This window comes from Tenrec ecaudatus, chromosome 16 (assembly GCF_050624435.1).
Source record: "Tenrec ecaudatus isolate mTenEca1 chromosome 16, mTenEca1.hap1, whole genome shotgun sequence".
Lineage (NCBI taxonomy): Eukaryota > Metazoa > Chordata > Mammalia > Afrosoricida > Tenrecidae > Tenrec > Tenrec ecaudatus.
The window spans coordinates 112,817,383-112,844,056 of NC_134545.1; the positions used below are offsets into that span (position 1 = coordinate 112,817,383).

The following is a 26,674-nucleotide window of genomic DNA, read 5'->3' on the forward strand; positions in this document are numbered from 1 at the left end:
AATAGTCATTTTGGAACACAAATAATAACATTCTATCTATCTATCATCTATCTATCTATCTATCTATCTATCTATCTATCTATCTATCTATCTATCTATCTATCTATCATCTATCATCTATCATCTTTCTATCTTATTCTATTCTGTCATCTATCTATTACCTACCTACCTATCTGTCTATTTCCCTGTCTTCTTATGTATACCCACAAAAGGGTAAGTCCTGGTTGAGGATGACTTTTAAGACTAGTGTACAGCTTTGTAAAGAATGGGGTTGTTGGGTGGTGGGTGGAGCATGGGAGTGCTAGAACACAGAGAAACAATAATGCCTGGACAAAGAGCCACTGGGTTCCAACCCTTGTCCTTGGGGAGGGGTGGTGGTACGTGCAATAGGACTGCTTGGATCAGAGGTCTCTTGCACTGTTGGGTATAGTGTTCAGTGGTAAGTTTTTTACTACCTTGTGATCTTTTAAGGTGTCAGAGTGGGGTTGAGATTCAGGTTAGGGTGATGCTTTTGGTGTTTGCTTAGGCTGTGAGAGCTGTATTCTTGTGGTTTGAGTTAATTTTCTTTGGAAAATGTACCTCTGGTGAATAAGATCAGGGGGGATGGGGTTTTCTCTTTTTGGATGGTTGGGGTGGCCAAGTAGGGATGGGAGAATGGAGTCTATTTCTGCTACCTACCTAGGTAGCTTAGGGCAGAGTATAGTAATGGCCTACTCAGTGGTCCAGTGACTTTTATGAAAGCCTTGGTTTACTGACTTGCTATATATTTGGGTTATGAGCAGTCTCTGGTGTCCAACCTGCAAAGCCTGCTTCTTACAGAAGCTGCTGCTTGTAAAATCTGGTGGTTTTCCCCTGCTTTGCTGTGCTAAAACTTTGATAATAAACCAGGTGTATGATGGTTGCAATCCATGGGAGTTAAAGGTACAAACAAAGGAAAGCCCCAGAGTGGTCCCATTTATTAAGTTTTTTAAAGGGCTTGTAGGGTGTCTGGGAATTGAGGGCTGTGCTTCACTGTCCCCCAGGGAAGGGGGATTAGATTGTCCAAGAGGTCTGGGGCTCACTGGGCCCACATTCTCCACTATTCTTGCTCTAGGCTGCCTTGTTGACTCACTCCCTCAAGGCTCTTTAAGCTGTGTTTCAGGGATCTGCATTACGCTGCAGGAAAATGACCCAGGGACTTCCAATAGGCAGACTTTGCTGCTCTCTGATTGTAGTAAATTTATGTTTACTTATCTTTTATTACATCATGTGTGCATGGAACTGGGGTGAGGGACAGGTAGGGTGGCTGACACTACAGGGTGAGGGACAGGTAGGGTGGCTGACACTAAGGCCTGAGAATGGGTGCACTGGGATGAGCTCTAGGGGCTAGATTTTGGAAGCTTTCCATGGGACATGGGATTATGACCCACTCTTGTGCAGCAGTCTGTTTAGGTAAACCATAGCACACCGGTGGGTCTTAGATCTAGGGCGAAGATGAGTGGAGGTGGACACCCATCTGGTGGAAGCTGGGGAAGTTTGTGGGCAAGTGTGGTGAAGTTAAAGCTCCATAGCGAGCTCTCACATCACCCCGTGGGTGAACACTGTAAGGAGAGGCCTGCACCATAAACCCTAGGCCACTGGGATTTTAGTTCTAGTACCTGTTTTCCCAACATTGGCCTCCTTATCTTTTGACTTTATGGTCTAGCAATGGGAGCACAGAGCAGGTGATTCCACGTGGGTGTCATCTTCCCAGAAGTTTCCAGTGGCATTTTTCATGGATGTGACAGTGAGTGCTCGGGACTTGGGGAGAACAAGGTGGGGATGCTGGAAGGCTTGGGTCCTGTGGGCTCAGATGAGGAAGAATGTTCTATATCAATCTCTCAGCCTTCCCTGACCCTCTGGCCACGCCCATACCCTCTCCTTGGCTACAGGGTTGTGTCCCTGACCCCCTGCCCTCCCGAATGCAAGACTTTATCCCTTTCGTCCTTGGTTTGTTCTAAGCCTTCCTACACTCACCCTCAAGTGTGAGTGGCTAGAATCTCTCTTTCACGGGGGCTTGAGAGGTTTTGCCAAATGCCTTTCAATCTCATCAGGATGATTTGGAGTGGATTCTTTAGGCATCTGGTATGTTGAGTACAGGAGAGAGGATCTCAGTGGTTTGGAGCTGGCCACGCATTCCATGAGCACAGGCAGGAGAACTGCGAGTGTGTGGGGAGTACTCGTCAGGTCTCCTTGGTGGAATGACGGCCCAGACCTTTCACTCTGTAACATTGCGCCAGCTACGACCAGGGCCAGCATCATTGCCTCCACTTGGTTGAATGCTCTGCTATCAACAACTTAAAGTCTTAATAATTTTCTATCAAAAGACCCACACTTTCATTTTCTACCATATCACAAGAATTATTTTTTAAAATATTTTATTAGGGGCTCATACAACTCTTATCACAATCCATACATATACATACATCAGTTGTATAAAGCACATCTGTACATTCTTTGCCCTCATCATTTTGAATGCATTTGCTCTCCACTTAAGCCCTTTGCATCAGGTCCTGTTTTTTCCCCCTCCCTCCCCACTTCCTGTTTTTCCCCCTCCCTCCCTCATGAGCCCTTGATAGTTTATAGATTATTATTTTGTCATATCTTGCCCTATCCAGCGTCTCCCTTCACCCCCTTTTCTGTTGTCTGTCCCCCAGGGAGGAGGCCACATGTGGATCCTTGTAATCAGTTCCTCTTTTCAAACCCACTCACCCTCTACTCTCCCAGTATTGCCCCTCACATCCCTGGTCCTGAAGGTATCATCCACCCTGGATTCCCTGTGCCTCCAGTTCCTATCTGCACCAGTGTACAACCTCTGCTTTATCCAGACTTGCAAGGTAGAGTTCGGATCATGGTAGTGGCGGGGAGGAAGCATCCAGGATCTGGGGGAAAGCTGTGTTCTTCATCCGTGCTACATCCCACCCTGACTGACTCATCTCCTCCCCTAGGCCCCTCTGTGAGGGGATCTCCAGTGGCCAACAAATGGGCGTTGGGTCTCCACTCTGCACTTCCCCCTTCATTCACTATGGTAAGATTTTTTTTTGATGATGCCTTATACCTGATACCTTTGGCTCCTTGTGATCGCACAGGCTGATGTGCTTCTTCCATGTGGGCTTTGTTGCTTCTGAGCTAGATGGCCGCTTGTTCACCTTCAAGTCTTTAAGACCCCAGACACTATTTCTTTTGCTAGCTGGGCACCATCAGCTTTCTTTGCCACATTTGCTTATGCACCCGTTTGTCCTCGGTGATTGTATCATGGAGATGTGCACCCAATGATATGATTTTTTGTTTTTTGATGCCTGATAACTGATCCCTTCGGAACCACGTGATCACACAGGCTGGCGTGTTCTTCCATGTGGACTTTGTTGCTTCTGAGCTAGATGGACGCTTGTTTATCTTCAAGCCTTTAAGACCCCAGACACTATCTCTTTTGATAGCCGGGCACCATCAGCTTTCTTCACATTTACTTGCTCACCCGCTTTGGCTTCAGCATTTGTGTCGGGAGGGTGAGCATCATAGAGTGCCAATTTAATAGAAGAAAGTATTCATGCATTGAGGGAGTGCTTGACTAGAGGCTCAGGGTCCTTCTGACACCTTAATACTAAACCTATAAATATAGACACATAGATCTATTTTCCCATCCTCATATATATATATATTTGCATGTACATGTCTTTGTCTAGACTTCTATAAATGCCCTTTGCCTCCCAGCTCTTTCCTCTATTTCCCTTGACTTTCCTCCTGCCCCACTATCATGCTCCGTCCCCGCCTGGGTTACAGCTATACCTCTTCTTTACGTAACTTTACCCTTGATCATTTCCTACCAGGCCTGCCACTCCCCCCTCACCACCAATTTGGATCCCATGTTGTTCCCTTGTCCCCGGGTTTGTTAACACCACTTCCTTACCTCCCACCTACCCCTATCCCAAGTCCCCCTGGAACTGTCAGTCCCGTTGTTTTTACTCCAGATAGTTCATACAGCCTGTCTTATTTAGACAGACCTGTGGAGATAATAACATGCACAAAAACAAGACAGAGGAAATCAAAGCAACAGTATACAATGAAACAACACAACAAACCACTGACAAAGAACAAAACAAAACACATCAAGAAAGAAAAGCTTGTAATTAGTTCAAGGATCATTTGTTGGCCTTTAGGAGTGTTTTCCAGTCCAGTCTGTTGGGGCACCACGCCCTGGCCCCAAAGTCCACTTTCAGCATTCCCTGGGGATCTTGCGGCTCCAGTCCCTTGCTGTCCCGCTGCACTCCCCCAGTGCTTTGCCTCGGTGTGGTGGGATCAGGTCAGGTGCAATTCGCACACTGTATCACAAGAATTATGTAGTTGATCCTGGTGCATCTTTGGGGGTTACAGAAATTACTCTGCTTGCAAAAATAATGTACTTCAGAATTAATTTCAGAACAATTAGGAGGTCCACACAATGTAGAAGAAAATGAAAAACTGTCTCTCACTCTATCTCCCGCAAAGGAGCTCTTTCCCACCGTGGAGCAAGTCCCGGAGGACGTTCACTGGCACAGGTGAGAGCCGCTTCTGGCAAAGGTGCCCCAGGGACACTCCCCTTTGCTATCTGTTTCTCCTGAACTCTCAGCTGTGGATTGGCATTCATGTCATACCTTTAGAGGCTGACCAGTGCTCTGTTGGAGAGTGGTTCCTTCATTTATTTAGCTAATCATTTGACCTTTTAAAATAACCTTACTGTGAATTACGTGAGGATATACATTTCAGATAGTCATTTTTGTCTTGAACAATTTAAACATGCAATCGAACCTCCCAATAACTAGTTCTGTCTCTCCCTTGAAATCAAGGACGAGCCTTGAAAATAACAATGACCTTCTGTTGTGTGTGTGTGTGCCACAGTTCCTCGGATCCCTCCTTCTATCTGCTATTGTGAACTGCACTGTGATGAGCATGGGCGTGCTTATATCTGCTGATGCTGCGCTCCTTGTTCCTTTAGTGTGTATAGTGAGCAGAGGGCTTGCTGGGTCATATGGGATTTCCAGTCCCAGTTTGAGGAAGCACCATACCACTTACCACAGTGGAAGTCCTGCCCACCGTCCCACCAGCAGTGATGAGGACCTCACCATACCGTCAGCATTTGCCATCTTCTGGTTTTTTATTTTTGCTGTCAATTTCAGTGGCATCTTATCAATGTTTCGATTGACACCTCTCCTGTGGCTGGCAGTTGTGAGCATTTCTTCATATGTTTGTTGGCTCCCTGGATGTCTTTTCGGGGAACTGTTTGTTCGTGTCCTCTGCCCATTTTTAGATCAGATTTTCCGTGTTGAGGTGCTGACATTTTTACAGATATTGGAGATTAGACCCTGGTCTGGTGTGCAGTTGCCAACATTTCCCTGCCCATGGGCTCTTTATTCCAATATTTGGGTGAACCCTTTGGTGTCCATAGGCAAGTGTTTTCTGTTTAAGCTTCCCCACTGGGTTCTTCCGTCTTCTCTTTAGGACAGTGGTTCTGAACCTTCCTAATGCTGCAGCCCTTTAATACAGTTTCTCATGTTGAGGTGACCCCCCACAACCATAAAATTATTTTTGTTGCTACTTCCTAACTGTAATTTTGCTACTATTATGAATTGGGCAACCCCTGTGAAAGGGTTGTTCGACACCCCCCAAAGACTTTAGGAGGAAGTCCCAAACTCTGTTCTGTCTTCTGCTGTGTGTACATTGTTCACCCTCCAGCGTCTCACCCAGAGAGGGGTTTGCACAGGACTCACTTCCAAAGGACAGATCAGGGTCATAGGTCAGGGTGTCTGTTTATGGTACACTTGAGCTCAGAGTGATCCTATGTTTCCAACACTGCCTGTTTTGTGAATGCGACAAATGCCAAATGCTGTGTGCTTCCTGCAGGGCCCTCGGCTCTTCCCCAGGCAACTGAGTGCACACCTCTCTGCCTGCCATCCTTCTAGCCCCAGCTCTGCAGAAAGCTCTCTTTCTGCTGGGAACTGGGGCTCAGTGTGCAGAGCGCCAATTGGTTCACTGGTGTACCGCCTACCTGAGACCCTGATGTGTGTGAGCGCACACAGCACTACCGCAGGTTGCTGGGACGTGGCTGCTGCCAATGTGATCAGCCATGGTTTCATGCCTGCAGCGCTTGTGGCCCCTTCTCCTTGCCTCCTGGACCCTTCCTGCAGGTCAGTGTTTGCAGCCAGGGTAGAACCTTGGGGTCAACACCCCTGTAGGTGTCCAGGGTCCTGTAACCAAGAGGAGAGCGTAGAGGGTAGAAGCAGAGGATCACAGCAGGACAGAGGGTCACCTGATTTATTTGCGGCTTTGCTAACTTTCCCTTCCAGTAAAGTAATTGGTGTCTCAGAATGGGGATGATGAGAGGGGGTTTGAGATAAAGGAAGGGGGTCTGTATTCCAAGAGGGGCTTAGCTCCCAAGTCCTCCCTTCTTAGGACTGGAATCCCCCAACATCTTTGACCCTCATATCTGCTCTGTGTTCTTACCCAGAAGACCCTGCTGACAAGAGATCCCTGATTCTTCTGGGAGGCAGAAACCACTGCGAGGGTGTAGTGGAAGTTCATTCGAGCGGGGAGTATGGACCTGTGTGCGGTGTTCAATGTGGTCTGGTGGAGGCGTCCGTGGCCTGCAGACAGCTGGGTTGCGGCAAGGTGTCCTTTGCCTCCACCTATGTGCTGAGACCCTCAGAGATGGGCCCTCCCTGGATGCTGGGTATCCACTGCTGGGGCAATGAGTCCTCGATCCTCGAGGGTGACCTGGGGGCTTGGGGGCCACTGCAGGATTGCAGGTGCCAGTGTGTAGCGGTGATTAGTTGCTCAGGTAGGGTGTGTGTTGGGTGGGGGCAGGTAAGGGGGTTTCGGCCCCTACCTGCCAGGCTAGACTCCCTGACCAGGCTCTCAGAAGTTGGGAGTCTGGGTCAGAGTTCTACCAGGCCCAGGGGAGCTGGTAGCCCCAGTCCTGGAGTTCTCAGCTGTGCTGCACTGGGGCTGGCTGGCCGCCTGCACCTGTTCTGCCCATGCTTATCGCACTTCCTTCTCCCTTGCTCTCCAGGCTTCTGTCTCTGGCCCCCAAGCGGTCCTTCTCTGTATTTCCCTCCACCAATAGGGCGTGCCCCAGGGTCCCCAGCACCTCCAAGGTCACCAAACTTGGCCCATGGGGTCTCTAGAGTCCGTTGTCTCTTGGGTGTTGCCCAGAGCAATGTCTGTTCTCAGGGCACACGGAGGCCCGGCTAATGGGCGGAGAGCATCCCTGTGCTGGACGCCTGGAGGTGCAGCGAGGGCTGACCTGGGGCACTGTCTGTGACACTGACCTGGACCTGCCCATGGCCCACGTCGTCTGCAGGGAGCTGCAGTGTGGCTCAGCTGTCTCCACACTCCGGGGTGCACACTTCGGCCCTGGCACCTGGCCTGTGTGGACTGAGGCCTTCCATTGTGTGGGCAAAGAAACCCTGCTGTTCCACTGCCCTTGGGGGGCTGGTCGCCTGGAAGCCTGTGACCACAGCCGTGATGCTGGGCTCAGATGCTCAGGAGAAAATAAGTCATCAGGATTCCATATCCCCAGGGCAGGGAGTGTGCGGGTCAGGGTAGGGTGGCTGGGGACGCGGTACTGTGAGGTAGATTCTGTTCTGTTCTGTAGGGGTGTGGACAGCTCAGGATCATGTCTCTTCCCATCACCGGCATCCCTGGACCAGGTTAGGGACCTGAATCAGGTGTGGACACTCCCCCAGGCACACCTGATTCATGGGGGCAACCTACCCTACCTTCATTTTTGGTCTTTTGTGGAGTGACCCCTATTCCCTGGCACAGTGCCACGGCTGGGAGCATTAGGTCACGCTGCCTCTTGCTGTTGTACAATTCAGCCACGCAGAGTACCCACACAGTGCTCTGCAACCTCTACCTTGATCTCATTCCGTTCTCCACACTCTGTCCCCCCCAGCAGGACTCTCCACTTCCCTGGTTCTCTCCTCTTGCCTCCACATCATTCTCTTTCCAGTCGCTGCCTCTCTAGGTGCGGCTGCTTTCAGCATGGCGCTGACCAGGAATGATGTAAATGGGCCCTTTGTGTCTGGCTTCTTCACAGTGATTCCAGGCAGGCTCCTTCTTGTCAGAGCACGTGTCAGCGCGTCACCTGCTGCGTGGTTGCCCCACGTCTGTTCATCCACCCCGTCCTCGGTAGGCCTTTGGGTTGTTTTCACTATTTGGCTGCTATCGATCCTGCAACAGTCAATGTTGTGTGGGTTTTCTTTCATTTCTCTCCTCTTCCTATGGTGGCTTGCTGGGTCACCTGATGATTCTAGGCTTGACTTTGGAGAAGCACCAAACTGCTTTCCACAGAGGCTGCATCATTTTATATTTCCATTAGCAATGTATGTGAAAAATCCAAACCCTCTACCATCGTCGGGAGCCTACCGGCATGGTAGAACTTCCTCCGTGAGTTGTTGGGATGTAATTCCTACTGGGAGTAGAAAGCCCTGTCTTTTTCTTGCCGAGCATCGGCTGGTTTCAAACTGTTGACCTTGCAGTTAGCAGTCCAACTGCAGCCCCTCCACCACCAGAGCCCCTCAGCAATGCCCCAGGGAGGCCTCCAATCTCTGCAGCATCTTGCTAACACATTTTCATCTTTAAAATGATACCTATAAAAGAACATAGCTCACTTCTGTTCTGGTTTACCTCTCCAAGTTACATATGTCTTGAGCATATCATATGCTTGATATATGCTTGATGGCTGTTTGCATATTTTGTGCGGGAAATGTCTATTCAAGGCTTTTGTCCATTTTGGATCTGACTTGTTTGTCTCTGGTTGTTTAATTATCAGAGTTCTTTATATTTTCAGGATACTAGATTCTCCTCAGATAAATAATTGGCAAACATTTCTTGTTGTGGGTTTTCATTTCACTCTTCTTGATGGTGTTTCTTGATGCACAAAATTTCTCACTCTAATGAAATTTAATTGATCTATTTCCTCGTCTTCAATGTTTTTTTAAAGAATCATATGTAAGAGACTATTGTCCAACCCAAAGACATAGATATTTAGGTTTACATTCTCTTCTAAGTGTTATAATTGTAGCTCTTTCACTAAGACTTTTGGGTTTGTTTTTGTAGATGGTGTGAGGGAAGGGCTCATCTTAAGTGTTTTACAGGTAGGAGCTAGTTTCATCACCACTTGTTGGAGAGACTATTCTTTGTCCAGTTAGTGGTCTTGACACCCTTGTCAAAAGCTAGTCATGTCTATGCTAGTGCCACGTTGTTTTGCTTACTGTGGCTTTGTAGTATGTTTTGAAATATGGAAAATGTGTGTCCTCCAACTATGTACAAGAAAGTTTTGGTTTTTCAGGGTCCCTTTCAAATTAGTGTGAATTTGGTGATTGATCTTTCCAGAACCAAAGGGCAATGGGTTTTTATATGGATTTCTTAGGATAACTTTGTGTAGCATGGTGTCTTTCAGTTTATGAACATAGGATGCCATTGCATGTATCTAAGTTTTCTTTAGTCTTTCCTGGGCTATATTAAATGGAGGTTATCTTAATTTATCAGATTCATTACTAGTGTACACATACAAAATTGACTTTATGTGTTGATTTTGTAACCTTCAACTCTGCATGATTTATTTAAAAGCTCTTTAGTATTTGTGGGTGGAGTGTTCTCTATGTATCTGTTGCTTCTGGTTGGCTTATACTTTTGTTCAAGTCCTTTGTTTCCGTACTGATCTTCTGTCTAGTTGTATCCATTATTGAAAGTAAGATATTGATGTCTATAGCTATTATTTCACCTCTTATCAAGGCACAACCTTTAATTATATAGAATTTATCCAAGCAAAGCTGTCACATTAGAAGAAGGTGTATACAATGCCAGAAATTCTGTAATTTTTGAAGACCCGAGATTAGGTACATTTCAGTTGAGGAATGACACAACTTTGGCCTGACTTTTGGGAAACAAGGTAGCAATTCTGGAAGGATATTATTCTTCCCTCATAATTGGTCTCCAGCCATTATTGTCGGATTGTTTATTTCTCCCTTCAATTTTGTCAGTTTTTGCTTTTGGGTTTTGGAACTCTGTTTTACACACACACACACACGCGTGTGCGCACACTTTTAGTGATATATAATGTCCTATTGCTCATGTAAACAAATTTTGACTTAAAGTTTATTTTGTCTGATTTAAGTCATCACTCTAACTCTCTTTTAATTGACATTTTCATGTATATCTTTTTCCATTCTTCCACTTTCAGTGGATTCATGTCTTATGACCTAAAGTGACCTTGTCAGTTAGTGCTATGGACAAATTGGCCACATGACCATCAGTCTTCATGAGTCTTACCAGAAGAATTAGATGGTGCCTGGCTGCCACTACCAACCAACTGCTCTGAAAGGAATCACCCTAACCTAGAAGGTCCTGGATGGAGTGGGAAAAAAAATGTCGAACAAACTAAAAACCATACCAGAAGACCAGCTTACTGATAAGGCAGAGACTAGTGGAACTCCAAAGACCGTGCCTTTATTCACCCTTCAGGTCTTTAAATAAACTCACTCATTTGACTCCATTTTCAGCCAATCAACCACAAACCAACAAACTCACTGCCGTCTAGTTGATTCTGATTCATAGTGGCCCCATAATGGTCCCACTGAATTATACATGTAGAAGGATGGAGTGGAACTATCCCTTGGGGTTTATGAGCCTGAAAATCTTGAAGGAAGCAGAAAGCCTCGTCTGTCTTTCACGGAGCCAGTGGTGCGTTTGAACTGCGGGTCATGCGGTCAACAGTCCAGTACGTAACTCACTAAACCATGAGGGCTCCTTGAAAAAAGGGAGAAATAATAACATCTTAGAATAATTAACCATTCTTTATGAGTCCTGGTAGGGAGTGACCAAAGGTAATGTAACAGAGAGCAATTACTGAAACCCCAAAGAAGGCTGACCTTGATAGTGGGACAAGTGGAAAGTAAAAGGAAAAAGAGGAAAAAACTGGGAGGCAAAGGCCATTTATAGAGGTCTAAATAAAGGCACGTACATATGTAAATATATTTATATATGAGGATGGGGAAATAGATTTATGTGCATATATTTATAGGTATAGTATTAAGGTAGCAGATGGACACTGGGCCTCCACTCAAGTACTCCCTCAATGCAAAAATGCTTCGTTCTATTAAACTGGTATTCTATGATGCTCACCTTCCCGACACAATTACTGAAGACAAACGGGTGCATAAGCAAATGTGGTGAAGAAAGCTGAAGGTGCCCAGCTATCAAAAGTTATAGTGTCTGGGGTCTTGAAGGCTTGAAGGTAAACAAGCAGCCATCTAGCTCAGAAGCAACAAAGCCCACATGGAAGGAGCACACCAGCCTGCATGATCATGAGGCGTTGAAGGGATGAGGTATCAGGCATCAAAGAACAAAACATCATATCATTGTGAATGAGGGAGAGTGCGGAGTGGGGACCCAAAGTCCATCTGTAGGCAACTGGACATCCCCTTAGGGAAGGGTCACCGGTAGGAGATGAGCCAGTCAGGATGCAGTGTAGCAACTATGAAACATACAACTTTTCCCAGTTCCTAAATGCTTTCTCCCTGCCCCCACCCCCACCCCCCACTATCATGATCCCAATCCTATCTTACAAATCTGGCTAGGCCAGAGGATGTACACTGGTACAGATAGGAACTGGAAACAGGGAATCCAGGGCAGATGATCCCTTCAGGACCAGTGGTGAGAGTGGCGATACCTGGAGGGTGGAGAGAGGGTGGGGTGGAAAGGGGGAACTGATTACAAGAATCTACGTATAACCTCCTCCCTAGGGATGGACAACAGAAAAGTGGGTGAAGGGAGACGTTGGACAGTGTAAGATATGACAAAATAATAATTTATAAATTATCAAGGGTTCATGAGGGAGGGGGGAGCGGAGAGGGAGGAGGAAAATGAAGAGCTGATGCCAGGGGCTTAAGTTGAGAGCAAATGTTTTGAGGATGATGAGGGTAACAAATGTACAAATGTGCTTTATACAATTGATGTATGTATGGATTGTGAGAAGGGTTGTATAAGCCCCCAATAATATGATTCCCAAAAGAAAGAAAGAAAGAGACAAAAAGAGGAGAGGCAAAAAATGAAGAAAAATAAATTGAAATTTTAATATTAAAAAAGAAAAATTAAGCATTCGAGAGCAGAAGAGGCAATATTTACCTAAGGACAAAGTTCAGAAGGCTTAGGATAGGAGGAGGAATGACAATGGGAAACACAGAGAGGAAGTGTGGGAGGTGGTGTCACACTACAATGAATGACATGAGACAAGCTGTGTATGAATTATTGAATAGAACACTGATTGACTCCGCAAATCCTCACCCAATGCACAATAAAATATGTTTAAAAAGAAAGGGAGCTTATTGTAGGCAATATGTAATTGTTACATTAAAAATAAATTCTGTCATGGTCTGCCTTTGGTTAAAGAGATAATCTCATTAAAAAAAACAGTCATTACTAATAAGCTTGGACTTATCTCAGGCATTTTCCTGTCCCTTCTACAAGTCTTATATCTTTGTGTCAGTTCTCCAGCACTGCATACTTTTGGGTTTGTTTTCTTTCTTGTGTACTGTTTTGGTTTCTTGGCCATTTTCTTCTCATTTTCAAATTTTTGAAAGTTTAAAAAAAATTTTAGTGGTTATCCTGGAGAGTACAATTAACATTTGCATTTTATGACCATCTAGTTGTCAATATAGTTTTTAAAAACCCTGTTTGGTCTAATCAATGACACTGAATTATACATGTAGACATTGTGGAATTGGAGAACATCCTGTTTTGTATATTTTTCTCACAATTAGAAAAAAATTACAGGAATAACAATGAGTCCAAGGAAGAAGAAAATGTTTTAGAATCAACTGATAACTTTTTAATAGGATCGAATTATTGATTGCATGACATGTGGGTGAAGCACTAATAAAATTATTTTTAAAAACCCTTTGTATGTATACTGTTCCATTTTCCTGCTTGTGCAGATATTGTCATTCATTACAATATGTGCTTCTTCACATCGGTTGACAACTACGGTTTTATAGATTTGTCTTTTAAATAATGTATCAAAAAGAGAAAATACAAACAACCATTACGATAATGGTAGCTCTTCTGTTTGCTATTCAGTTACCTGCACGGTTGTTTCTCATGTGGCTCTGAGTCCTGTCAGTGCTTGGGGTTCAGCCTGACGGGCTCTGTGGAGCCTTTCTCTTAAGATTGGTGTCCAACCAGGTATAAGGCATCATGCAAGATAAAAAAATAGATATGTATATGTGTGTGTATGTATGTGTGTGTGTGTGTGTGTGTATACCATATTGAATGAAGGGGGAAGTGCAGAGTGGAGACCCAAGGCCCAAGTGTCGGCCACTGGAGATCCCCTCTATGAGAGGAGATGGGTCAGTCAGGGTGCGAGGTAGTACTGATGAAGAACACAGCTTTCCCCCAGATCCTGGATGCTTCCTCCCCCCAACTACCATGATCCGAATTCTACCTTGCAGGACTGGATAGGGCAGAGGTTGTACACTGGTGCATATGGGGGCTGGAGGCACAGGGAATCCAGGGTGGATGATACCTTCAGGACCCAAGGGTGTGAGGGGCGATGCTGGGAGAGTGGAGGGTGAGTGGGTTGGAAAGGGGGAACTGATTACAAGGATCCATATGTGACCTCCTCCCTGGGAGATGGATGGCAGAGAAGGGGGGAAGGGAGATTCTGGATAGGGCAAGATATGACAAAATAGCAATGTATAAATTACCAAGGGCACATGAGGGAGGGGGGAGCGGGGAGGGAGGGGAAAAAAAGAGGACCTGGTGCAAAGGGCTTAAGTGGAGAGCAAATGCTTTGAGAATGATTGGGGCAGGGAATGTGCAGATGTGCTTTATACAATTGATGTATGTATATGTATGGATTGTGATAAGAGTTGTATGAGCCCCTAATAAAATGTTTTAAAAAAATAAAGGAAGAGGCAAAAAAAAAAAAGAGAAAAGATTGGTGTCCAAATGATCACTTTTTATTTCTCTGATAATGGTGTAATTTCTCACTCAGTTTTGAAGGCTAATTTTTCTAGATATAGAATTCATGGGTGGCAATGCCCGCCCCCCAGTACTCTACACGTGGTACTGCCTGTAGTTTCCATGGAGTTGATTAGAAATTGACTGTTACTCTTATTGAAGATTGTGTGTACATGACAACTGGCTTTTCTGGTGTCTAGATTTTCTCATAGTCTTTGTCTTTTTTCCAATGATATTATCATGTCTTGATTCAGTTCTTTGAGTAGAATAGCTTTTGTAAACCAGGTTTTAAAGACTGGCTGTGGGTGGTCATTGAACTCTGCTCCATTAGTTGAGCGGTCTGCTAGAATGAAACCAGGCTAGAGCAGGTCAAGAGAAACAGATCACGCTTCCTTTCAGCCTGCACGTTGACTGTTCAGAGAAACTTCTGCAAAGTGTCCGCAGCGCAATCGCTACTCGGCTGTGGCCTTCCCCCACTATGTTTTCTTGGAATTGTTTGGCCTTGGCCCTCATTTGGAGAAGACTGATGCTGACCGTTTCCGCTGTGCAGCTGTTGAGGGGTCAGGTTGGTAGTTTCCCAAAGCCTCATGGCTCTCTGACTTGCCTTGGGTCATCAGGATTCCGGCTGGCCAATGGCAGAAGCAGCTGCACTGGACGCGTGGAGCTCCATGAGCAGGGCGTCTGGGCACCTCTCTGCGCTGCCCACTGGGACTTAGCCGACGCCAGCGTGCTGTGCCATCAGCTCAACTGTGGCAACGTGGTGGCCATACACACAGGCGGCTACTTTGGCGGAGGGGAAAGTTCCATCTGGCGAGATGCGTTTCACTGTGTGGGAACAGAAGCCCATCTCGGGAGCTGTCGGGCAAGTACCTTCGGAGCACCCGCTTGTGCCCTGGGAAACGCTGCTCAGGTGGGTGAGGCACGCAGTCATCTGACCGGCAGCGGGGCAGCTGTGGTGAGGCTCAGGGGCCGGTGCAAGGGGAGGACAAAGTCACCTGAGGCAGCGCAGAGTGTAGTCACAAGTGAACAGAAAGATTCTTTTTGGAGACAAGGAGATCAGTGAGCCACTGAGGTGGCCGAGGAGAAGGAAGGGCGGAAAGGCAGAGGAAGATGCGGGGGCATCCAAGGGGCCCCCTCCTCCCCGCTCCTCCTCCGTGTCCAGGTCTCTCCGACGCCCTGAGGCTGAGGGAAGGGCAGAGCCTCTGTGACGGGCGCCTGGAGATGTCGCGGGATGGGCTCTGGGGCCGCGTGCTGGACGGCACCTGGGACCTACAGGGCTCCCGCGTCGCGTGCCGTCAGCTTCAGTGCGGCGCGGCCGAGCGCGCCTATACCAGCTCGGTAGCGGGCGGTGGGGCCAGGCCGGTGGTGGTGAGCCGCGTGCGTTGTCTAGGCACGGAGACCCGCCTGGCGCACTGCAACCTGTCTGCGTCTGCGAGGGTGCCCGAGGGGGGCTCCAGTGACGCCGGCGTCGTCTGCTCCGGTGAATAGGGCCAGCTCTCCTCAGCCGGCCTCGCGGGGCGGCGGCCACCTGACCTGGCCTTTCCGCAGGGAGCCTCTGGGTGCGCCTGGCAGACGGGCCGGGGCGCTGCGCTGGCCGCGTGGAGGTGCTCCAAGGCGGCGCCTGGGGCACGGTGTGTGATGACCGCTGGTACCTGCGCGACGCTCACAGTGGTCTGCAGACAGCTGGGCTGCGGCCAAGCCCTGCAGGCCCCGGGCTCTGCCCATTTCAGGCCAGGTGCTGGGCGTATCTGGCTGGATGAGCTGGGCTGCGGGGGTGCGGAGGGGGCGTTGTCTCAGTGTCCATCCGGAGGCTGGGGCCTGCACGACTGCGACCACAAGGAGGACGCTAGCGCCATCTGCTCAGGTGTGCGTCCCCTTGCCCTCCTTTCCCAGCTGCCCTCCTTCCAGACCTCGGTGCAGGCCTTGCTGACCCCTCTCTGCCTGCAGGCTTCACGGATCTGCGGCTGCAGAACCGCAGCGGGCCCTGCGCCTGGCGCCAGGAAGTCTTCTACAATGGAACCTTGGGGGGTGCGCGGGGGCGTGTGCCAGACCCTGAGCGCAGCCTTTCTGGGGCTCCTGTGCGCGCAGCTGGGCTGTGGGTCCCACGGGCAGCTCCAGACCAGGACAGGGACTGGGCGCTCCCAGGGGCCCCTGTGGGTGGCCTCGGTGCAGTGCTGGGAAAGGCAGGATGCGTCCTTGTGGCTGTGCCCCTGGGACTCGCATTCCTGCTCCAGCACAGAGGAAGCCTGTGTTGGTGAGTGGGCTGCATGGGGGGTAGGGCAGGGAGGGTTGTGGACAGGACCGGGTGAGCTTGGGTGCCTGGCACGTCTGTTGCTGAGATCAGTGGGCAGCTGGTTTCTTGGGGTGGCATCTTCATGGGACATGATGGGCAAAGGCACTGAGCTGAGCAGTCCCCACCTCTCCCTGCCGCCATCCCCAAGATGGCTGAATCTTGACCCAGATCTCTGAGTAACACAAGACCACTGGGTAGGTGCAAAGATGCCTCTGAGGTCATCCCTTAGGGACTTGTCCCCCAGTCACCAGAGACAGTTTGTGGGTCTCTAGAGCTCCCACTGCGGGACATACGTGGTGTGTGTGTGTATATGTGAGTTTGTGTGTCTCACTCTGTGTATGGTGTATATATGTATGTGTGGTGTGTGCGTGTGTGATTATGGGATCATCTCTTGGCTGACAGTAGCCTATTCTTTCCCCTCCAAAAAATCACGACAAACGCCGACTCCGGGTGACCCTGTAGGACAGGGCAGAACTGTTTCTGTGGGTTTCCCAGAAGGTAACTCTTTAGGGGAGTAGAGAGCCTCACCTCATTTCTTGGACTGGCTGGTGATTTGAAACTGCTGGCCTGGGGTTAGCAGCCCAAGGAAACCACTCCTGAAGGGTGTGTGGTGTGGCGCATTTGTACTGTGCTTGGTAGGAAGGGAAGGGGCATAGAAATACAGATGAAGACACTTGGGCAGTTTTAGGTCATCTTGCAAATGCACACCAAGGCCCACTTCCTCCACAGGAGCAGCAGCAGGAGCAGCTGTGCAGGTCCCTGGGGAGACCCCCAACTGCTCGTGCTCGGTCACACAGGCCTGTACAGGTGTGTGTCCTGGCCACCTCTGTCTTGCATATGCCTTTCCTGCCATCTCCTGAGCCAGCCCCTGTGTTCCCAGAGGGCCACTGGGTGGCAAGGACCACTGCTCAGGCCGAGTGGAGCTCTGGTACGCTGGCGCCTGGGGCATCGTGTGCGACGATGCTTGGGACTTGGCAGACGCAGACGTGGTGTGCTGCAAGCTGGGGTGCAGCCAGGCAGTGAGCGCCCCCCCTTGGGGGGGCAGCCTTCAGACCTGGCTTGGGGCCGGTGTGGCTGGATGAGGTTGGCTGCAGGGGTGAAGAGGGGTCCTTGTGGGACTGCCCCTCAGTGCTCTGGGACCATGGAGACTGCTCGCACAAGGAGGATGCAGGAGTATGGTGCCTGGGTGAGTGGAGCGGACTGAGCGGGCTGGGAACTGCTTTCCGCACCGGAGCTGGGGTGGTTGGACCAGGGCAGGGCTCGGGACTTGGCTGTCGGGGCCTTGTCTGGGTCTTGTTCTTGGGGTGGCTCATGAGCCCAGTCTGAGAGGCACAGCAGGGGAGAGGGGTGAGGAAGAGTCCCGGTGCTCTGTCCGGCTCCCTCTCACCTGCTCCCCTCATTTCTCCCTGCTGGTGAGACCCAAACCACAGTGCTGGCACTCCGCTCAGGTAGGGGCTCTCATTCGCTGACCCCAGCTCAGGGTTCCCTGCCCCAGCTGCATCCGGGTACATAGGGGCTTCCAGAGGCCGAGCTACACCCTGACCTCTTTGCAGACAGGCAGGACGAGTACATTGTGCCGGGATGTGAATGATGGCCACGCGCACTTCTCTGACTAAACCCCTCAACTGGGTTCAGAATCAGGGACCAGGGGACATCAGATTTGACCACCACTGCTCCCAGGGCCTTTCCCTGGTGATGGCTCACTGGCCTCAGACACTGGGTCCTCTTGGGCACTGTGGGCTGTCTCCAGAGAACAGCCAAGCTTGGTAGTGACAATGAGGGCCATCTACCTGGGCTTCAAACTGGGCTTTCTATCTGGACTGTCCTACTTGGACCTGTCCAATTGTATCCTCCCATGGGGGTCCTCCCACCTGGGCCTGCTCACCTGGCTCCACCAGCTGCGCTCAACTTCCTGGCCAACCTGGTGCTCCCCCTGAGTCCCGTCCCCCCAAGGTTCCCCACTCCTGACTCACCCTGAGCTGTCCCTCTGGGCGATCACACCAGCGTTCTCTCACCTGGCTGCCCACCTGAGGCCTCCACTCTGGTGTCCTCAGGATGGTGACCTTAGATGAGCAGCATCTTTCTGAGAGAGGTTGGGGTCATCTAGGCCAGGTCACAATGCCCAGCCCCTCCCTGTCCCCCACAGGTCCTCTCTCAGTCCCTCCAGCTGCCCCCCAGGTGGAGCCCTGGTCTCTCTGCGTCACCCTGGGCACCCTCCTGGTCATTGTCTCCCTGGTCCTGGGGAGTCAGTGGTGCCGAAGTCGAGCAGCCTGCAGGGGTAGGTGGGCTGGAGCCACTCACACAGAGCCTGCCATGAGGAGGCAGGGGGTGGGGATGGGGCCGCATGTGTCTGGTAACACCAGTGAAAAGGGCCTGGGTGTCACTGCCCTGAACCCAGAAGGTGTTTCACCCAGGGTCCCTGCTCCATAACCGCCATGGACCCACCGGGTATCAGGGGAGTGGGTGAGCCAGGACCAGGAAGGAAGTGTTTTCTAGAAGGGTGTGGTGTGACTCCGCAGGTTCCAGAATGACTGGGGCGCTCCCCTCAGAGGGCTTCTATGAAGACCTCAGTGCCATCTCCCTGGAGGATCAAGACTCGGAGCCCAGGAGCTTTGGGGAGTGGGTGCTGGAGGAGGAGTACGAGGACGCAGAGGAGGAAGAGGAGGAGGAGGAAGAGTACAACAACGCTGAGGAGGTGGCGGGCAGCAGTGCGGAGGAGGAGCCCGTGAGCCTCACGGGTGTGCACCTCTCCGCCCTGGCCACGCTAGTGCTCTTTCTGCTCTACTCTGCCTACACGGAGGCCCCTGGGCCTGGCAGCACCTACATCTGAGGCCCTGAGTGTCTCCCTGGTGTGTCCTCCCGCTCCTCCCGCCGCTCCCACAGCCCGGCTTCTCGGAGCCCTCTCCCTGCTTGGAGGCACCTGCAGCTCAGGCTGGCTCCAGGGGTTCTCTTTGGGCCCTTTCTGCAGCTGTGAGCAGGGGTCCTCATGTCCCTGAAGGCCCGGTCTGTCCCCAGGGAGCTGCAGAGATGCCCCGGAGCAGGGCTGAGGGACTGCATGGGCAGCGGCTGCACCTGCTGCTTGGGAGCACTCTTCTCTTGCAGGGACAACCAGAGGATGTGGCCACGGTGGTTCCCAGGGCTCTTGGAGGACTCACTGTGGTCTCTGTTAAATTGCAGGTGGGGGCCCAGCTTCCTCTGCGCTGCAGCTCAGGCTGGGATGAAGTACAGGATGCAGCAGCCTCCCCCTGCCTCCCCTTCCCGCCCCCCCCCCTCCGACCATGAGCTCAGTGCTGGCAGGAAGCTCCCAGGAGGCGGTAGTGTTTTTGTCTCATTAAAAATTTTTGTTCTCAGGAAGAGAATTTTTAATTTATTTTTCAAAATTTAATTAGCCTTGGTGGGTAGGTGCCCTGGTAAAGACCCCACTTGGCATAGTGGACCCATCCCACAGGAGGGTCCTTGGTGTTGGTTGTGTTACCAGCAGTCCTATGGAGGAAGGCCTGGTGGCCTGGCCCCGTGAAGACAGTGAAGACCTGTCCCAGGAGCTTGGGGGGAAAGGGGGGTGGGGTGGGGGGGGGAGAGGTGGGCAGAGCCAACTCAGTGGCAGCAAACCCCAGTCGGAGCAGAGCCACCTCTCAGGGAGTGACAAGTCTTTCTCCTGGAAGCAGCTGCCTAGATGCAAACAGGGAGAAGCTCAGTGCTTAACTGTTGGAGCCACCAGGGTGGCTTTTTTTTTTTACACACACTTATATCTTTTTATTTTTTTGCATGATGCCTTATACCTGGTCCCTTGGGCACCTCGTGATCGCACTGGCCGGTGTGCTTCTTCCATGTGGGCTTATTTGCTTCTGAGCTAGATGGCCGCTTGTTCACCTTCAAGCCTTTAAGACCCCAGACACTATCTCTTTTGATAGCCGGGCACCATCAGCTTTCTTCACCACATTTGCTTATGCACCCATTTGTCTTCAGCGATCCTATCATGGAGGTGTGCAGTCAATGATATGATTTTTTGTTCTTTGATGTCTGGTAACTGATCCCTTTGGGACCACTCGCTCACTCAGGCTGGTGTGTTCTTCCATGTGGACTTTGTTGCTTCTGAGCTAGATGGCCGCTTGTTTATCTTCAAGCCTTTAAGACCCCAGTCACTATCTCTTTTGATAGCCGGGCACCATCAGGGTGGCTTTTATTCTTAATAGTTTTACTGGCAGATCATTCGCACATCATACAATTCGTAGTTCAGTCACATTTAGAAGAGTTGTGCAATCATCACAATCTGCTTCAGAAAATGTTCTTCTTGTGCTCTTTGTTGTTCTCTCGGCATTTACCCCAAGCCCCTCTGCCAGGCCCCTTGGCACTGACCGACCCAGTGACTCTCTCTACAGATCTGCCTGTCCTGCATTCCATATGCAGGAAATGTACAAAACAAAAGCAGATCAAATAAAGCACAATCTCAATAGAAAAGGAAGCATAAAAAGGAAACATTGCAACTAATTAAAAATCGATCAAAAGGGAGATCAAATGCTAAGGAGTTACATTTGAACCAGTCACCGTTCCCTTGACCATGCTCTGCATGGGAGGTAGCAAGGCTGTGCACCTCCCTGGACGATGATCATACGGGATGTACCAGAGCTTTCATCCAAGTGGGGACCCTGCAAATGGATTATGGGATCCTCAGAGAAATTGAGCAGGAAGAAGAGGTTGTGTCTAACACACACACACACACACACACACACACACACACGTTTCCCTGCATTCATGTAGCACATTTTTGTCAATTGATTTTGCTATTAACAAGATATGGATAAATTGCTGTTATCTGAAGTTCACAATTGACACTTGGGCTCAAGTCCTCTGGGTTTTGACAAGTGCACATGTCATGAGTCTAGCATGGCAGTGGCACGCAGAGCAGTTCCACTGCCCTAACAATACCCTGAGGTTCTCTACCCAACACATCCCTGATCGGAGGCTCCCTTTTTTGGTTTTGTTTATCCGGACTGTGGTGTAGTCAGAGTCCATGTAACTGAAGGCTTTCCATGTAACTGAAGGCTTTCCATGTAACTGAAGTCCATGTAACTGAAGGCTTTCCATGTAACTGAAGTCCATGTAACTGAAGGCTTTCCATGTAACTGAAGGCTTTCCATGTAACTGAAGTCCATGTAACTGAAGTCCATGTAACTGAAGTCCATGTAACTGAAGTCCATGTAACTGAAGGCCATGTAACTGAAGTCCATGTAACTGAAGGCTGTCCATGTAACTGAAGGCTGTCCATGTAACTGAAGGCTGTCCATGTAACTGAAGGCTGTCCATGTAACTGAAGGCCATGTAACTGCTGGACTTAAACTATGAATGTAAGGTGCTTTCATTCCTTTTCCTAGTGAGCTGGTCTTCCTGTTTCATTGCTGAATAATATTCCATTGCATGTTTGTCCTGCAGTCGGTTTACCTCCTGAAGGGCTCCCTGTTTGCTTCCACTGTGGGCAATAGAAATAAAGCTGGACCAACCTTTGTTGCTTTTGTATGGCCATGAGTGTTCCAATGCTTTGAGTAAACACCTAGAAGCATGATAACTAGAAGAGCTGGTAAGCCTTACATGTTTACATTATGAAAACACTAGAAAACTGCCATCTGGAGGGGCACTACCGCTGTGCATTTCCGCATGGAGCGAGGGTGCCTGTGCTCCGGGCCCCTGCTCAGCATTTGGTGGGATCCATGCTTTGGATTTTAGCCACTCAGATTGTTGAGTGGTGTCTCTGGGAGGTGCCAATGGCTCTGTACTGGACGGCTAGCAGAGAAGTGGTGACTGGAACCCGCCAAGGGGTGCCTCTGCTTCCAAGAGGCTTTGCAAACCCCACAGAGCATCCTCCTCTGCACACACAAGGTGCCCAGGCATCTGACTTGACATGATGATGATGAGGAGGACAGGTCAGTGTGCACTGGTATCTCATTGTTTTAATTTGTAATTCCCTACTGTCCTATCATGCTAAGTATCTTCTCACATGCTCATGTACAGTTTGCAAATTTTCTTTGATGAGGTGTCTCTGTTAGCTTCCAGCACCAGACTGACCCATGATATTTTTATTTGCCTCCTATGAATGTGAACGTTGGATATTGAATCAGGAAGACCGGAGAAGGATAGATGCCTTTGAATTGTGGTGCTGGAGAAGAATACGGAAATTACCTGGGACTGCTAAAAAGACAAACCAATCTGTCTTGGAAGAAGTACAGCCAGAGTGCTCCTTGGAGGCAAGGAGGCAAGACGTAGTCTTACATACTTTGAATACATTGCCAGGAGAAGTCAGTCCCTCGAGAAGGACATCATGTCTAGTAAAGTGCGGGGCCAGAGAAGCAGAGTCAGATTCGTGGTGAGCTGGATTGGCACCGGCGCTGCCTCTGAGGGCTCAGTCAGAGGGACACTTCTGAGGACACCACCCGACTATAGTGGGAGAACAGTCCCCATTGCCTCCTGCTCTGGCTCCCATGTGAGTGCAGTCACCACACCAGCCCCTGTGCATCCTCCCCACTCTCCTGACCCCTCCATGCCCCCAAACATAGCCGCACCAAGAGACTCTCCAAGGTCACTGCTTGAGGGTACCTGGAGCTGCCCAAACCTCCATGTTTCTTGCAACCCCTGGTTCACAATCCTTCCCTAAGTTGCCTCCCTGACTTTTACTATCACTGTAAGAGATGTGCTTCCTGGACCACAGTTCAATTGCACTTCCAGTTCCTGCAGGTGAGACCAGAGTCAGCCCAGATAGACCTTAATTCCATTGAGCTAAATCAAGCTTGTGCTGAGCTGCCCTACAGACTCCACATGCCTTGTGACTCTGAACCTTGAAGGGAAGAGACTGGCTCGCTGTCTGAGCACCCTCACAGCCCTTGGACAACTCTGGACATGTGCCAGGTGCTCAGCCACAGTGTCATTAGCTAGCTTGTAGGGCAGTGGAGGCCATTCGGGGTACATGGCAGTTACTGTCGTGGGCCATGGAATTGTGTGACAGAGATGCTTGCTGACTAGTTGCTTTTATGAATCAGGGTTATTGGGGCATGAGCCACATATCTTACAATTCAATAGTTCAATCATGTCAAGAAGAGTTGTTGTACAATCATTGCTACAATCAATTTTAGATTATTTTCTTCTTTCTTGTAATCCTTGTTATTGGCTCCCCATTTTCCCCAACCTCCCTTGCCACACCCCCAATAAATCATTAATTCAGTTACTGTCTCTTTAGATTCACCTATCTGTACTTCATATACTGGAAACATACAAAACAACAACAAAGAAACAGAAAAGCTAACAACAATAACAAAATAAAACAGGGAAAACCCTCAATGGAAGAGAAAACAGCCAGTGTTTAAAGCTAGAACAATTTTTAAATGGGTGGAAAAGGGTGTCACCTGACCGGGTGCAACCTTTGCTATACTCCACTGTCCAGTGCGCTCTGCATGTGGGCGAAGCTTTCAGAGCCCTGGTCCTTGTTCAGGGGGTTCTCAGAGGAGCAGCCCACCTCTTAGTCCCCTCACCACCAGGGTTCTAAACACTACAGCCACTTCAAACAGAGAGCCACCTTTCCCGTGGGGCTGGCTGTACACAGGATCTCGCCTGACTCCGCGAAAAGACCTGCTCCCCAAGGATCTGTCAGCTTAGCTGCTAGGCCTGCCCCTAGGGGCACACAGTTTCTTCTCACCCCAGGGGACAGTGGCAGGCCAGGGAGTCCCATCCCCAACCATGAACATCGTGCCCTGACCTACTGAGCATAGTCAGCTCGGGACTGGACCCCTTGGGGCCCCTACCTCCAGGTGGGGTAATTGCTCTCAAGGGTGCCCAGGTGGCTCCTGGAAGAGCCAGGGATGGCCAACAGTGGAGAGTCCAGAGCTAACAAAGAGCCACCAGCAGCAAGTCACAGGTGGCAGACCTAGGGTACCTGCCCCGTTCCCACTGAGGGAGGAGTCTGGACCCTCCATGAAGGGTGGCATCATGTTCAGACTGACGGTGCTGGGATGACACTCCTGGCTGCCTTTTTGGTCTAGCTGCCCTAAGTTTGCTTTTGGTATTTCTGAGAAGACTGGTTTGCTTTTGTGACCTAATTTTGTGTGTAAAGAATGCCCCTGAAAGTGCCTTGCTCCTGGAGTTTGCTATTTCAGCTTGCAGCTGATGAGCTGGCATTCTCCACATGCCTGCTGAGCACCCTGACCTGGCTATGCAGATGACTCCCTGGTAAGAGGGCGGCAGGAGGCGGGCAAGCGCCAAAGCAGGTCGGAGTCTCTACTGGGGGTGGGAGGCTGCTGACTCAGCAGGGACCTGCACCTGGTCTCTGCGAATCTGGTGCAGGAGGCTGGCAGTGCCAGGCAGCAGGGCTCCCAGGTGGGTAGACCTTGGTCTCAGGGATCTAGAGGAGGTGCCGCGGCACTCAGAAGGTCTTTGGGGCTCCTGGCTGGGGTCCAGTGGGTCCTTCAGATGCAGATCTCTCCTGTTCCAAGGCTCTCTTCTGCTGCCCTGGGGGTCATGACGGCCCAGAGAAGGGCCAGGGGATTATGCACCAGCAAGGCCAGAGTTTGTCCTCTCTTCTGAACTGCTCTGTGTCGGAGGCACGTCTTTACTCACCACATTCGCACCCGGTGGACACTGTGCCCCTTGGCACTACAACCTGCCCTGTAAGCCCCAAGCTCCAAGGGGGAGATCCTGCAATGACTGCAGGGGTAAGTTGGTGCTGGTGGATCCTGCAGCCTGTGTGTGCTGGCGGGAATAGATCTGCTGACCACAAGTGGGTAGGCAAGGCTAGGTAGGGTCACCTGGGAGGGTCCGGGGTGAGGACACAGGAACACACTGGTAACCAAGCTGCATGCTTTCTTAGCCAAGCTGCCAACAAGCCCTGGTGGGTGTGAGCAGGGCCACCTCCCAGGACCCTGTCACCACTGTGTTGTGTCCCCCTCTTCCCAGGGACCCTGAGCCACTTATCCAAATGGCAGCAGGCAACCAGACGGCGGTGCTGGAGTTCAGCCTGGAAGGCTTCTCAGAAGACCCTCGGCTCCAGGGCCTCCTCTCCAGCCTTTTCCTCCTCCTCTACCTGGTCGCCCTGGTGGGAAACAGCCTCATCGTGGCAGCTGTCAGCCTGAGTTCAGTCCTGCACACTCCCATGTACTTTTTCCTGGTCAATCTGGCCATTCTGGACATCGCCTGCACCTCCACTGTGCTCCCCAAGCTGCTGCAGGGCCTGGTGGCTCGTGCCAACACCATCTCCTATCGCGGCTGCCTGGCCCAGCTGTTCTTCCTGACCTGGTTCCTGGGGGCTGAGCTTCTCCTGCTCACAGCCATGGCTTTTGACCGCTATGTGGCCATCTGTCGGCCACTGCACTATGGCACCATGATGAGCTGGCCTTTGTGCGCATTGCTGGCCACGACAGTGTGGATGGTCAGTGCCATCAGCACTTCCGTGCACACAGGCCTCATGGCCCGACTGACCTTCTGTGGCCCCAACCGCATCCAGCACTTCTTGTGTGAGATCCCCACGCTGCTGCTGCTGTCCTGCAGCCCCACGGCCCTTAACAGTGTCATGATCGTCATCGCAGATGTCTACTTTGGTGTGGTCAACTTCCTGCTCACCCTGGCCTCCTATGGCTGCATTGTGGCCAGCGTGCTGCGCATCCGCTCAGCTGTGGGCAAGCGCCGTGCCTTCTCCACCTGCTCCTCGCACCTGCTGGTGGTCATCCTGTACTACTCCACCGTCATCTACACTTACGTCCTCCCGGGCTCTGGCACATCCATGGAGAACGGCAAGGTGGTGGCCGTGCTGTATACTGCCATCAGCCCTGCTCTGAATCCCCTCATCTACACGCTGCGCAACAAGGATGTGAAAGCCGCCCTCTGGAAGGTGGCCCCCTCCTCCAAGTGAGAGCTGTCTCACTGTGGATTCGGTTCATTTCAAAATGTGACTTTGAGGGTCAGATGTGAGCAAGGAGCAAAATGGTGACCAGTGGGATAGTTTGATAGATGAGGAGCCTCCTCCTTGGGGGCTGTCCACCGTTCTACCTGGAACTACCAAATCTTGGGCCCGAGACTGCATCCCAGGCTGCCAGGAATGAGGGTGAGCAACACCCAACAGCAAGTTGTATGTAGGGGTGGTGGTGCCAATGCCACTTCTTTCAGGGGGCATCTAGGTTTGGGCAGCAGGACCCTGAAAATCATTGCTTGGTGCGCTCCAACATGTGGGCCTCTCTGTGTCCTGCTGTGTAGACTTCACCCAGACCTGGGTCTCCGACTGAGCACCTGTGGTGTGTAGCCAGGAAACACAGGAGCCGTGTCCCGTCACCACATTCAAGCATTCCTTGTCCTGGCGTTGTTAATGGCCTCAGCCCATTTCTCTTCTGACCTCAC

General features: G+C 50.5%; 2 protein-coding genes across 2 annotated transcripts in view; both read left to right on the plus strand.

Annotated features, from left to right (window-relative positions):
• SCART1 (scavenger receptor family member expressed on T cells 1) overlaps nt 1-19,136 on the plus strand; it is a 35,650-nt gene extending 16,514 nt beyond the window's left edge. The window contains 11 exon segments of the mRNA XM_075533495.1: nt 6,500-6,721; nt 7,222-7,543; nt 14,632-14,924; nt 15,164-15,493; nt 15,562-15,680; nt 15,682-15,877; nt 15,961-16,034; nt 16,036-16,166; nt 17,187-17,325; nt 18,485-18,584; nt 18,856-19,136. Coding sequence (XP_075389610.1) covers nt 6,500-6,721; nt 7,222-7,543; nt 14,632-14,924; nt 15,164-15,493; nt 15,562-15,680; nt 15,682-15,877; nt 15,961-16,034; nt 16,036-16,166; nt 17,187-17,325; nt 18,485-18,584; nt 18,856-19,136 — 2,207 coding nt within the window.
• Nucleotides 19,137-25,262: 6,126 nt separating this feature from the next.
• LOC142428712 (olfactory receptor 13A1-like) lies at nt 25,263-26,192 on the plus strand. The gene has a single exon (XM_075533497.1). It carries the CDS (start codon nt 25,263-25,265, stop codon nt 26,190-26,192), a length of 930 nt encoding a protein of 309 aa, XP_075389612.1.
• Nucleotides 26,193-26,674: the final 482 nt, after the last annotated feature.

What these genes read in the sequence shown, in the direction of transcription:
- LOC142428712 (XM_075533497.1), top strand. Translation starts at nt 25,263, where the DNA reads ATGGCAGCAGGCAACCAGACGGCGGTGCTGGAGTTCAGCCTGGAAGGC.